The sequence below is a fragment of the Ictidomys tridecemlineatus genome, chromosome 3 (assembly GCF_052094955.1).
Source record: "Ictidomys tridecemlineatus isolate mIctTri1 chromosome 3, mIctTri1.hap1, whole genome shotgun sequence".
Classification (NCBI taxonomy): domain Eukaryota; kingdom Metazoa; phylum Chordata; class Mammalia; order Rodentia; family Sciuridae; genus Ictidomys; species Ictidomys tridecemlineatus.
Genome location: NC_135479.1, coordinates 32,427,460 through 32,439,729, shown reverse-complemented (window position 1 = coordinate 32,439,729; position 12,270 = coordinate 32,427,460). Strand labels below are relative to the sequence as shown.

The 12,270-nt window shown below is 34.4% G+C and overlaps 1 protein-coding gene and 1 pseudogene across 2 annotated transcripts in view; one reads left to right on the top strand and one right to left on the bottom strand.

The window, feature by feature from the left end:
• The window catches only part of Hsf5 (heat shock transcription factor 5), a 39,806-nt gene extending 28,667 nt beyond the window's left edge, over positions 1-11,139 (top strand). For both annotated transcript variants that reach the window (XM_078042314.1, XM_005321578.4), the window contains one exon: positions 8,922-11,139. In XM_078042314.1, the coding sequence (XP_077898440.1) occupies positions 8,922-8,984 (63 nt within the window). In that variant the 3' untranslated portion in view covers positions 8,985-11,139. The remainder of the gene's footprint in view (positions 1-8,921) is intronic.
• On the bottom strand, positions 4,565-7,334 carry LOC106144755 (protein Mdm4 pseudogene; annotated as a pseudogene).
• Positions 11,140-12,270: the final 1,131 nt, after the last annotated feature.

The following is a 12,270-nucleotide window of genomic DNA, read 5'->3' as shown; positions in this document are numbered from 1 at the left end:
ACTGGAATGAACCCCACTTGATCATAGTGCACTATTTTTTTAATATGTTTTTGTATTCGAGCTGCCAGAATTTTATTGAGAATTTTTGCATCTATGTTCATTAGAGATATTGGTCTGGAGTTTTATTTCTTTGATGTGTCTTTGTCTGGTTTTGGAATCAGGGTGATATTGGCCTCATAGAATGAGTTTGGAAGTGTTCCCTTTTTTTCTATTTCATGGAATAATTTGAGGAGTATTGGTATTAGTTCTTCTTTGAAGGTCTTGTAGAAGAACTCAGCTGTGTATTCATCTAGTCCTGGGCTTTTCTTGGTTGGTAGGTTTCTGATGGTGTCCTCTACTTCATTGCTTGAAATTGACCTGTTTAACTTGTGTATATCATCCTGATTCAGTTTGGGCAAATCATATAACTCTAGAAATTTATCGATGCCTTCGATATTGTCTATTCTAGTGGAGTACAAATTTTCAAAATAATTTCTAATTATCTTATGTATTTCTGTAGTGTCTATCATGATATTTTCTTTTTCATCACAGTTGTTAGTAATTTAGTTTTCTCTCCTCTTCATTGGCATAGCTAAGAGGTTATCAATTTTATTTATTTTTTCAAAGAACCAACTTTTTGTTTTGTCAATTTTTCAGTTGTTTCTTTTGTTTCAGTTTCATTGATTTCAGCTCTGATTTTAATTATTTCCTGTCTTCTACTTCTTTGGGGGTTGATTTGTTCTTCTTTTTCTAGGGCTTTGAGATGTAATGTTAGGTCATTTATTTGTTGACTTTTTCTTCTTTTAAGGAATGTACTTTATACAATGAATTTTCCTCTTAGAACTTAGTACTAAAGAAAATTTTAAAAAGCTTCATAGGAATGAGCAATTTATAGAATTTTTAGAAAATATATTTATACTCCAGATATTAAACTAACTTTCAATGTTTGAATATGATTGACTCAAGCTAACCTTAGCCTACATAAAAATGCCTTTTTAAGATTTCTGGGACTTTTTAGGGCTTGCAAGTGGCTTATTTATTTATTTTTATTTTATTTTTTTAGTTGTAGATGGACACAATATCTTTATTTTTTTTATGTGGTGCTGAGTATCGAACCTAGTGCCTCACACCTTCGAGGAAGGCGCGCTACCACTGAGCCACAGCCTTAGCCCCTTGCAAGTGGCTTTTATTAAGTTTCTACTTCTGCCTAATTCCAGATTTGCCCCTGTCTTGCCTCCCAGAGTTTTTCACCATTGGCTCCATGCTATACTAAATCAAGTATTTTTATTTCAGTTCATGCACACAGTCTACCAATGTGCTCTATTTTTGGTCCTGGGGTTGAACCCTGGGGCACTTTACCACTGAGGTACAACCCCAGCTCTTTTTTATTTTATTTTTGTTTCTTAGTTTTGAGTCAGAGTCTTGCCAAGTTGCTGAGGCTGACCTCCAACTTGGGATCTTCCTGCCTCAGCCCTTCCAGTTCTTGGGATTATAGGTGTTTTTTCACCACTCCCAGCCTCCAGGCTATTCTATAAACAGAATTAGCCCTCTTTCTTTGATGCCTTTCCCCTTCCCCAAGCATTTGCACTAGACACTTGCATATGCAGCATAATTTCTGAAGATTTGGGGAGGTAGATAAAGTTTACACTTAAAATACTGCCAGTAATTTTTAATGACTCTTCCTGAAAGGCCTTTGGTCACCTTACTACTGTTACCTTTCCTTGTCACTAGTCATGGCCTTCTATAAAGTTGCATTCTTTATTTGTACTAGCACCAGACCTTGTCTCTTCTTCTCCATTTTCTTAAGGCCCTTAATTTCTGTTAATTTAGGCAGAGAAGTTTCTCTATTTTCTGATATCTTTGAGAGGCCTCTTCTCCAACCCAAACAACCTATCTAGATATATTTCTCAACAAAGACAGTCACCTTCATAAGAGGAACTCTGGTGCCTGATGTTAAAATAATTTCCTTTTTTCACTACATGTTATGGTCATAAGTGTAACTGACAAAACAATTAGCACATTAATTATCTTTATTAACTCTTCCTGTTGGTTTTTTTATAAGTAAGGCCTTATCGTTTGGTCAACAGTGTTGATAGATGGTCTTAATTGACCTTGGCTTTCTACTGGGAAGCCTAAGAGTTGTGAAACATTGGCACCATCATAAAACCTAATCACACTTTTATTTTATTAGGGACAGGAAAGGAATGACATATAATTAAGCAAGAATCTCTCTACTAAAAAGAAGTTGGTTTTTAGAATTAAAGCATAAGCAGAAATATAATTTATGAAGTTGCAAATTTTTCTTCTCTGATAGAACTTAGTCTAACAGTCTATGAAAACATAGCCTAATAAGGTCCTATGGCATATGACCTCAAGTCAGTGTGAGATGAGGTATGTTACCTACTTGAACCACATAGTTAGAAGGAAGAAAGCTTTTGGTATTAGAAAAACGTAAATGTTGATAAGTCTCAACTCTTAGGTCTCTTTTCTTAGTCTATCTCTATTTAATTACTATGTATTCTCCATCAGTCTTATTGCTTTTATTATTATTGATGCTTTTATTATCATTGCATTATTATATTGATGGTTCCTGAATTTATATCCTAAGTGTTAATCTCCGAACTTCAGACTTGTTTATTCTGTTGTGTGCCCTACATAGTTTCAGCATGCCTTTCTGTGATTGTGTCTACTTGGTAGGCTGAAGCAGGAGAATCACAAGCTCCAGGCCAGCTTCAGCAACTTAGTGAGACCCTGTCTCAAAAAAAGAAAAAGTAAAAAAGACTGGGGATATAGCTCAGTGATGAAACACCTCTGGGTTCAATCCTCAGTACTGAAAAAAATGAAAAAATAAATAAATTCTTGGAAAAAAGCTGTCTTCAATTGGCATTGAAACCATTTTTAAGTGTATCATTCACCGGCATTACGAACATTCACATTGTTTTGGTGCCATCACCAATATCCATCTCCAGAACTCTTTTCCTCTTACAAAATTACAACTCTGTACCCGTTAAATGATCACTCTCCATTCCCCTGCCTAGCCTATGGCAGCCACCATTCTGCTTTCTGTGGCTGTATCTACTTTTTGTCTTTTTGAGTAGTCTTTTAGTTAGCCACAGAGAGATAAGGTTTAAACATCTAAGGAGCCAAACTACCCCTTCATTTTTTTTTTTTTAACAAATATTCACTGAAAACTACCCTACTGTTTTAGGTACCATATGGATATACAGTTATATTTTATTGACAATAAAAATTGCATATGTCTTACTAAAGGTTTATTCTATATCTCATTACCATGCTCTGATACTGAAAATTAAGAAATATTTGGGTAAGAATTTTATGTTTTATAGACATTTCCTAATTTCCCCTTTTTTTCTGGAGTTAGTTCAAATTGATGGGAAATGTAACTTTTTTAGGTAAAATTTATAAAAAGCCATTTTAAAGCAAACAAGTCAATAGCCTGTAGTGCATTCATAGCAATGTGCAATCTCTATCCAGTTCCAAAATTTTTTCTATATCCCTTCCTTTCTCCAGCCCCTGGAAACTACCAATCTGTCTTCTCTATTTATGGATATACCTACCTCTGAATTTTTCATGTAAATGAAATCATGCAGTGTGACATTTTATGTCTGGTTTGGGACACTAGCATAGTATTTTAAAGTCCATCCGCGTTGTAACATGTGTATTGATAACTTCATTTCTTTTTTTTAATATTTATTTTTTAGTTGTAGTTGGACACAATACCTTTATTTATTTATTTTTATGTGGTGCTGAGGATCGAACCTAGGGCCTCACACATGCTAGGCGAGCACTCTACCGCTGAGCCACAATCCCAGCCCAGTACTTCATTTCTTTTGGCTAAATGATGTTAGATTGTACGTATATACCATGGTTTGCTTATCTATTTATCTGCTAATAGACATTTGGGCTGTTTCTACCTTTTGCCTATTATGAGTAGGGCTGTTACGAACATGTGTGCACAAGTATTTGTCTGAATACCTATTTTTCATTCTTTGGGGTACATACCTAGGAGTGGAATTGCTGCTTCACATGATAAAACTATCTTTACCTTTTTTTCAAAATATCAAATCTTAGTTAATATTAATCTTAGTGAAGATGAAACTGTTTTCCATTTGCTTTATTTATGGATTTACCTAATTATTTTGTGACAAAATTATTTTGTGCTTAATAAGAATTAGGTAACCTACAGGTCTGTCCTTGGGTTTCTAGAGAGGTATTTACAGGGAAAAAAGTAATGCAGGACTACTTTGAATATTTCTGTGTCTCCACTGTGTCACGTCCAAAGAATTTGTGGCATAGAATTTCATCAACACAGGCATTTAAGTCATCCTTTCCAAGGTAGAGAGAGAATTAGATCAAATTATTCTTTTCCCTTCTCAAATTTCAGTAAAAACCTTTAACAAGATGTAAAGAGTTCGACATCTCTTAGCAACAAGGAAAAGTAGATAGAAACAGAAACAAACAAACAAACAACAACAACAAAAAACAGCATTCTTCAACACAAGTGTACTGTTGGGATTACAACATCTAAAGTTGTGGCCAGTACAAAACAGCTTTTCCTGGACGTTCAAACCTCAGAGGTAACTTCTGCATCAGTATCATCACTTAAGGACTTCGAGTCCTTTAGGTCATCATTTTTTTAACTTTAATAATTTTTTTGTCCCTTACTTTCTCTACTTCCTTGACTTGCTTGCTAAATATAAAGAGCTTCAACTTTTATTTAAACAGCCAATTACTCTGATACTTATTTAGAAAATATGTCATCTATAGTATCTGAAACAATGATAGTATCTATATCTTGAGCCATTACATATAGGTGTATCATCATTTCTTAAATTTCCTAAAAACCCCACCAAGGTTTTTCCTAAAAGCCATCCCATTCCTCAAATCCCAGGTCCAGCCTACATGTCTCATCTTGGGTTAAATTTTCTGTTGAATCTTCACTTCTCTAGAATTTCTGTGTTTATGCTCTGAGGTAGAAAGTATGGGGATTATTGCCTTCTTTGGATCTTTTTCTGGAATTGGAACTTTCTTTTGTACTTTGCTTCAGTTGGTCTTCGTTTGTAATCCTATGCCAAGAGGGGAAGTCTGTAGTAGTAGTGATTCTTCTTAGCATATCATAGAGAGGGTGTGGATCTTTCTCGGAAGCACTGACATCCTAAAAGTTTTCCCAAAAGATCTCCACCACAGTATACCACATCTGCTCCTACTGATCATAAACTGCTTTACCATTATATATACTGGCCTAGATATAGTACATTACCTCATTATCAGTGAACATTTCTCCTTGGGTATCTGGTCCCTGCAAAATCTTCAAGAGTGGCAGTTTACTGATGAGTTCTAAAGAGAAAGCACTGTCAGATGTTGAATGCTAGGCAGAAGTGGAATATGATGTCATTTTGACAGTGAAGAAATTGCAGTCTATTGATAAAATTTACAACTGCCCCAAGAGTGGCTCCTCTCTGAGCATGGGGGAGGTGGGTGGCAGTTGTAGGTTCTAAGACCTTGGCAGCATTTTGAAATCACCTATCTTAACCTATCATTTAACTTTTTGAGGAACTACCAAAGACATTTTCCAAATATATTTTCCTTAATGGATGAACTATTTTACATGACTGTCAGCAATGTCCAGTGTTCCAATATTTCTATATCCTTATTAATACTTGTTACTTTCCATTTAAAAATTATTATTAGTGCTATCATAACAGTGTGAAGTGATACTTCATTGTGATTTTGGTTTGCATTTCCCTAAGACCTAAATTCCACAATATTCCTGTGCTTGTTCGCCATTTGTATATCTTCTTTGGAAAAAATATAATTTTATGAGAACTGTGACGATAATATTCAACTCGATGCCTCCTGTTTTTGTTAAATTTCTTTTGACTGTATTCCCAGTGTTTGTTCTTATAACAGGAATTGATAAACTGGCCCATGAGCCACATCTAGCCTAATTTTACGTGGCCTGCCAACAGCATCATTTTTATATTTTTTAATTGTTGGGGAAAAAAATCCAAAAGAACATTTCATGATGCATGAAAATTATATGAAATTCAGATTTCAATATATATAAGTAAAATTTTACTGGAATATACAGATATACCCTTTCATTTACACATTGCCTATGACTGTTTTCATGCCAGTGGCAGAGTAATTTTAGGCCTACAGTGCCTAAAATTAATTACTATCTGGCTCTTTACAAAAAATTTACTAATCCTGTATTAAAAGTTTCTCCTTTTTAGCTTCTGATCTTTTCACAGCCCAGAGAGTAATGAGTGGGGAGATCTTAAAATGGATTACTGCTGGTCAGTTTATTTCTCCTGGATAAGCAAACGTTTTTTTTTTTCTCTTGATAGAAAAATTCCAAGGTTACATTTTTAATAATAGAGACCAAATATGAAAGTCCTAAAGTAGCACTTAAATTTTAACTATCATTATCTCTGAGTATCTCACATTAATAAGATTACAACTCTCAAAGCAATTATTTGTGGTTAGAATAAGGGAACTTAATAAAATCACTTCTAAAATCTGCCTTGCCCCCCAGTTTTGAAATATTATGATTCTAACATTAACTGTTAGAATTTCATGTTTCTCAGTAGTTGAATAGAAGCATTCCAGAATGTATCTGTGTCCTTCTGTAGCTAAATTATATTTAAAACTTTTTACTGTTTGTAATATAGCATTTTCTTATACTTTAAGCTTCCTTTGACTTGGGGAGGTAGGAGTGGAGTGCTGGGAATTGAACTCAGGGTCTCTGTGCTAAGCAATTTATTTACCCTTGAGCTACATCCCTAACCCAACTTTTTTTTTCTTTTTAATGAGACTTAAAGTTGTTTAAGTATCCAAATTATAGTGGTTTCAATAGTGTGTATTTTGTTAGAAGATTGTTAGTCATAGTCACTAATGTGCCTTTTAAGCACATGCTGACTTAAGGAAATGCCTTTTAGATCAAAGACACAAAGAGGTAAAGAATATTAGGCTCTATCATGCCCCTCCAATTTCTATAATAGTCAAACTGAATGTACCCAAATATTAATCCCATTATGGAAGCTCTCCTTTCTTATGTTATGATAGGATATGTAATTTTATAGCTAAGGGAAACTGAATGTTTAAGAGCAAAGTTCAATTCATTTCTTAAAAAATGACTTCCCATTTTGTAGCTATTGAGTTATAGATGAGATTTCATTAAGGCAATAGCCTCAAAACCGTAAGGGTGCTTTCAAGTAGAAACGAACATTCCCAAATAAGTAGATGCAGTGCTCTTGTCCCTCGAGGCCTTTCACCTCTCAAGCCAACCTAGCTGTTGTGCTTCCCAAATACTTACCTTCTTTGATGAACATGTAAGGCTCTCTTTTGAGTGAAGACATCAACCTCTAGTAGCACCAGGCTAAAATACAAGTCCTGGATATTTATTGCTTTCTGTTTACTACTTGATTGGCAGTTGTTAATGAAGAGCTCATTCTAATAAAGTTACTGTGTTTAAATGTTTGTTATTAGAAGTTGTGGGTCAAGTGCTATTTTATCTTTTTCAGCCCAGTCAAATAAGGAGTTTGTTGTTGTTGCTGCTGCTGTTCAGTTTACCCACATGAGATTTATAGTAGCTCTAATAGTTTTTACTTTTATCATTATCAAGAATTTCAACTCTGCTTTCAACCCAGGGTTACAACTGGATTTATTCATATCCCCAAATCTTATTTTAGTATTTTCTATTACCATATGGCCTGTGTTTATTCTAATATGAAACTGAGGTATTCAGAAATAAGCATAGTTAGATATTGCTTCCAGGTCTTTTAGTCAGCTTTCAAAAACCCTGATGCCCAGGTTGCACTCCATTTCAATTAAATAAAAAAAAAAAAATGTCAGCTATCAGTATTTTTTAAAGATCCCCAAGAGATTCCAGTAGGCAGTAAGGTATGGAAACCACTGGCTTTACTTATCAGCCATATAATAGCTTAGAGGTTCTACCTAGTTATATATTTACTCCTTGGGATTAACTAGGTGTTATTATAATGCATTTTAGCTACTTGAAAAAATATGTTATATAAACATATTATAATTATCATTATTGTTACTGTAATTATCTAAACTATAGAGAAACTTGTAGCTCTTCTATATTATAGAAACATGTGCCTGAGCTCAAATTTTTATCCATCTCCTTTTTTGGTCTGGTACTAGGGATTGAACACAGGGATACTGTACCACTGAGCTACATCCTAGCCCTTTTAACTTACTTTTTTATTATTATTTTTAAAATTTTGAGACAGTGTCTCATTAAGTCTCCCAGGATGACTTCGAACTTGCAGTTCTTTCTCAGCCTTCTAAGTCCCTGGGATTATGGCATGTGCTGTGGTGCCCTTTCATGCTTAAGGAATCATTCTGTTTCTTAATCTCTGTGAGAGCATGACTTCTTTCTTACATATGGTCAGCTAGGTGTTTTTGTAAGAGTTCAGCTGTGTCAGTAAGTGGGAAATTTTTATGGAGGCAATCTACTTGGGAAAAGTAGCAATTATTTAATATTGCTTTTCTGCAGGCATTACCTTTTCATATTTCCACAACCCAGCCAGCTGTTCTTACAGCATGGAAGAAATGAGTTTTATTTGTATGCTTTTATTTCACTTTGATTCCTTTCACATTTTCCCTTTCTTTTTCATTTATAATAACAAGATAATTGTATTGAAAAGAGGCTTGGCCTTACCACTGAGAAGGAGGGAAATTTTAACTTTGATCTCTTTGGGTTTACAACTGGGCTGCATCAGTATGCTTTAGAGTTATAGGAATGCTCTAAAATTGTGAGTCTGGGGAGAAAATGTAATTTTAGAGCCAATTTTACAGGTGCAACATAGACAAGTTGTTCTAATCTGAAGACTTGTCTATAGAAGTCTATAGTCTGAGAGGCTGAGAGTGAGTAAATAATCCTTTCTTTTTAGATCTTCATCTGCTGGTGGACGTGGCCTGCAAGCAGGAGCACTTTCCAAAGGAGGAAGAATTAAAAGAGTGAGGAATGGATGACAAATGTGACATTGTGCACTAGCCGTAGCTGGAGGCAGACTAGTCTTGCACATGACACACTGTTGGGATTTTTTCAGTTCTGTTAAGGAAAAAAATATTTTTTGTTTTGTTTATTGAGAATTTTGTTAATTGAAAATTGGGAGTTTGGTATTTACTACAACTGTTCAGTTCAGATTGTTTACCTTGACAAACTACTAAACATCTAGCAGCCATTTTTTTTTTTTTTTTTGCTGCCCAGATCCCTTTCAAATGAAAAGTCCTGGCCTTTTATTACAGTGAAGAAGCATCTAAAAACTGCTGCATCTATGGTACTGGAGCATAATGTGTGCGTGCTGAGTTGTCTTGCCACTCTCAAACGATAGTCAGCACAACTCCAATGGGGAGTTCAGTCTATCTGTTTCAAGTCACAGTGTGATCCTTTTATAGAAGATTGTGTGAAAAACAAAGACACGTGAGGTCACCGAGATCACAGGTCTAAATGGGTCAGGAGTTCCAGGGAAGAAATTCTGGTAAAGAGCTAATTTTCCAAGTGATTAACCAGGAAATTCTCTTACTTCCTAACCTAGCATTCTGTTCCAAGAGCAAGGCATCCGGACTTAGACCATCCATCACACTTAACAACCCCGATTCTTTTATATTAATGAGAGCATTTTTCTATTTTCATATCTTTCTTTAATTTTAATAATACATTGTCATAAATGGTAAGGTTTTGTTAATATCACTTACTTAAATGTCTTCTAAAGAAAAATATTTAAATTGTTTAATGTAATTGTATTCATAAATGCTGGTAGGTTTAAAGGTTTTAAAGCTTTATTTTTATTAATATTGCAGGATAGAAGGATAAAGGATGCATGTGTAATATTTTTATTTTGAAGGGGAATGTACAATGTGTGAACAAAAACATTAAGAGATTTTACATAGTGTTTTCTTATTTTAGATTTTTACATTCAGCAAGTACAAATCCTCATATATGTAAGGTATTGTGTACAAATTTGGGGGAAATCTGATTAGTTGTCATTTACCAGAAGCTGTGCTCCAGTATTTTTTCTGTATATATCTGGTTTGAGCTTCTAAGAGAATTTTAGATAGTGGGATGGACTATAATCCCCTCTATAGGTTTCTACATTTGAGTAGTAGGATTGTGGGACTGTTATGGAGAAGACATCTTAGATGTCCATATTCTGTGGTTGTTCCTTTATTTGCCTGTCCAATGACAGCAAGAACCTTTCTGATTTAGAGTCTTTTAAATTGACTAGAACTTTTCTTACTGTATTATGCCTTAGTTTTCCTAGTAAACAAAAGGAAAGCCTAGGAATATGAAACTAATGAAAAAGGCATTTAGTGATACGACGTAAATACTTTGCTAGACATTGTGGATGTAACAGTTCATTTCTTATATTGCATTGTGCCTTTCCAATGATGTCAAGTCCTAGAAGTATTACAGAGATATGGCTCTTTTGGAAAAGGGTGAGCTCTGTATTGGTCTGCAATGACTCAATTAAGATATGGTAGTAAGTTCTGAAGAGATGTCTGGTTTTTCTGTTGTCCATGTTATGGGCATTTATTCATCTTTATTAGCATGGCTTAAAAGATGGACAAATTATCAAGACATCTACATTTTTTAGCCAGGCAGTATATTTTGGCAGAGTACATGAAGAGGAGACCTTATTTCCTAATGAGAGAACTTTGCTTTTCTCTGTCATATTGAAGAGTTGGTGAAATGTCTTAAGTGATACTCCTTCCCTTCAATATGCCTTTCTTAGCTTTATATATGTTGAAAGAGATAATATTATTTGAGGAACATGTGTCAAGCAGGAACCTTGGCATAGATTTGGTTTCAATGGTTTTAAGGCTTAATTAATGAAATGCCTTGATCAGCCTTCCAAACTTTTTTATATATGTATACAACAGACTAAGGAGCTGGATCTCCTGCTATACTCACATGCCTGGTACCTATCAAATAAAGCTATCATCAATGACTTGGGCAAAATGGCAAGAGGTAAAATAAAATCTTCATGTGAATTAGCCAGTAGGGTCTGACACATGCTAACAAGGTTCCTGACTAGCACCTCAGTATTTCAGCACCTTAAGCACCAATGAATTTCAGTCAACAATAAAGTGAGTGTTCCAACTAGACTTGTGTCTTGCTTGTTTTTCCTGTTTTATTGGTGATAAATAGAAAACTCCATCATTATAATCATTAATTATTCTAGTAAAATTCAAAACAGAACATACTGTGTTTTAAAAGAATCTGATTTTTTAAAATTATCCTGACTTTTTTTCCATTTGCACTTGAGTAGAGATTGAATTAAAAAAACTGATAATTTTTAATACCTTTTAAAAAATGTATTCATTTTTATGTGTTGCTGAGGATCGAACCCAGTGCCTTACACATGGGTTCAAGTGTGAAGTAGGCAAATGCTCTACCACTGAGCCACAACCCCACCCCCTAGATATTGAATTTTTAAAATGTCATTAAGTATAAGGACAATTCTTAGATATGTTTTACAGAAATTTAGTTTTCTGGAAAAGGGTGAATAGTCTTAAATAAGTTTGGTCAATTCACACGGATGATGTCTAAAATGCCTCATGTCTAAAATTAGATTGTAGATGTCAGTGAGACAGACTTTTCATTACCACACAAACACCATCTTTACGACATCTCTGAGAAAGTGTTGTAGTCTATCAGCTTTTGAAGAATAACTTTAATTTTGAAGCCAGGGAATAATTTCTCTTGCTTCTCCATCCTGGTGACCTAAATAAATACATGATATCAGTAAAATAAACTTCATAGAGCTGTTTGGCTTGATCCTGCCTATCTCTAGGTCCCCAGTTTCATGATACATATCATTCTCATTTCCAGATATCAAGGTTTCCTCAGAGAAGAGAGTTTGAGGGCACTAGTTACATTTGTAATTTTTTTCAACTGTGTATATTAAACTATTAGATTATTTTCAAGCAGGAAAAAAGGAGTCAAAGTCCATTTGTAGGTAATTATTTTAGTTTACTTTTCAAGATGATTTTATATATGTATCGACTTTCAAGATAATTTTGCATATGTCAGTGATATATAATGATGTGAGTTTCCAGTATTTATGCTGTATAAGTACGTGATGTACATAAAATAAAAAATACACAGTAATAAACTTTTAAATTTTTTCTGTAGCATCCAAACATGGCTGAAGCAGGAGGATCTCAAGTTCAAGCCCAGCCCTATGTGAGACCCTGTCTCAAGATAAAATTTAAAAAGAGCTAGAGATGTAGCTC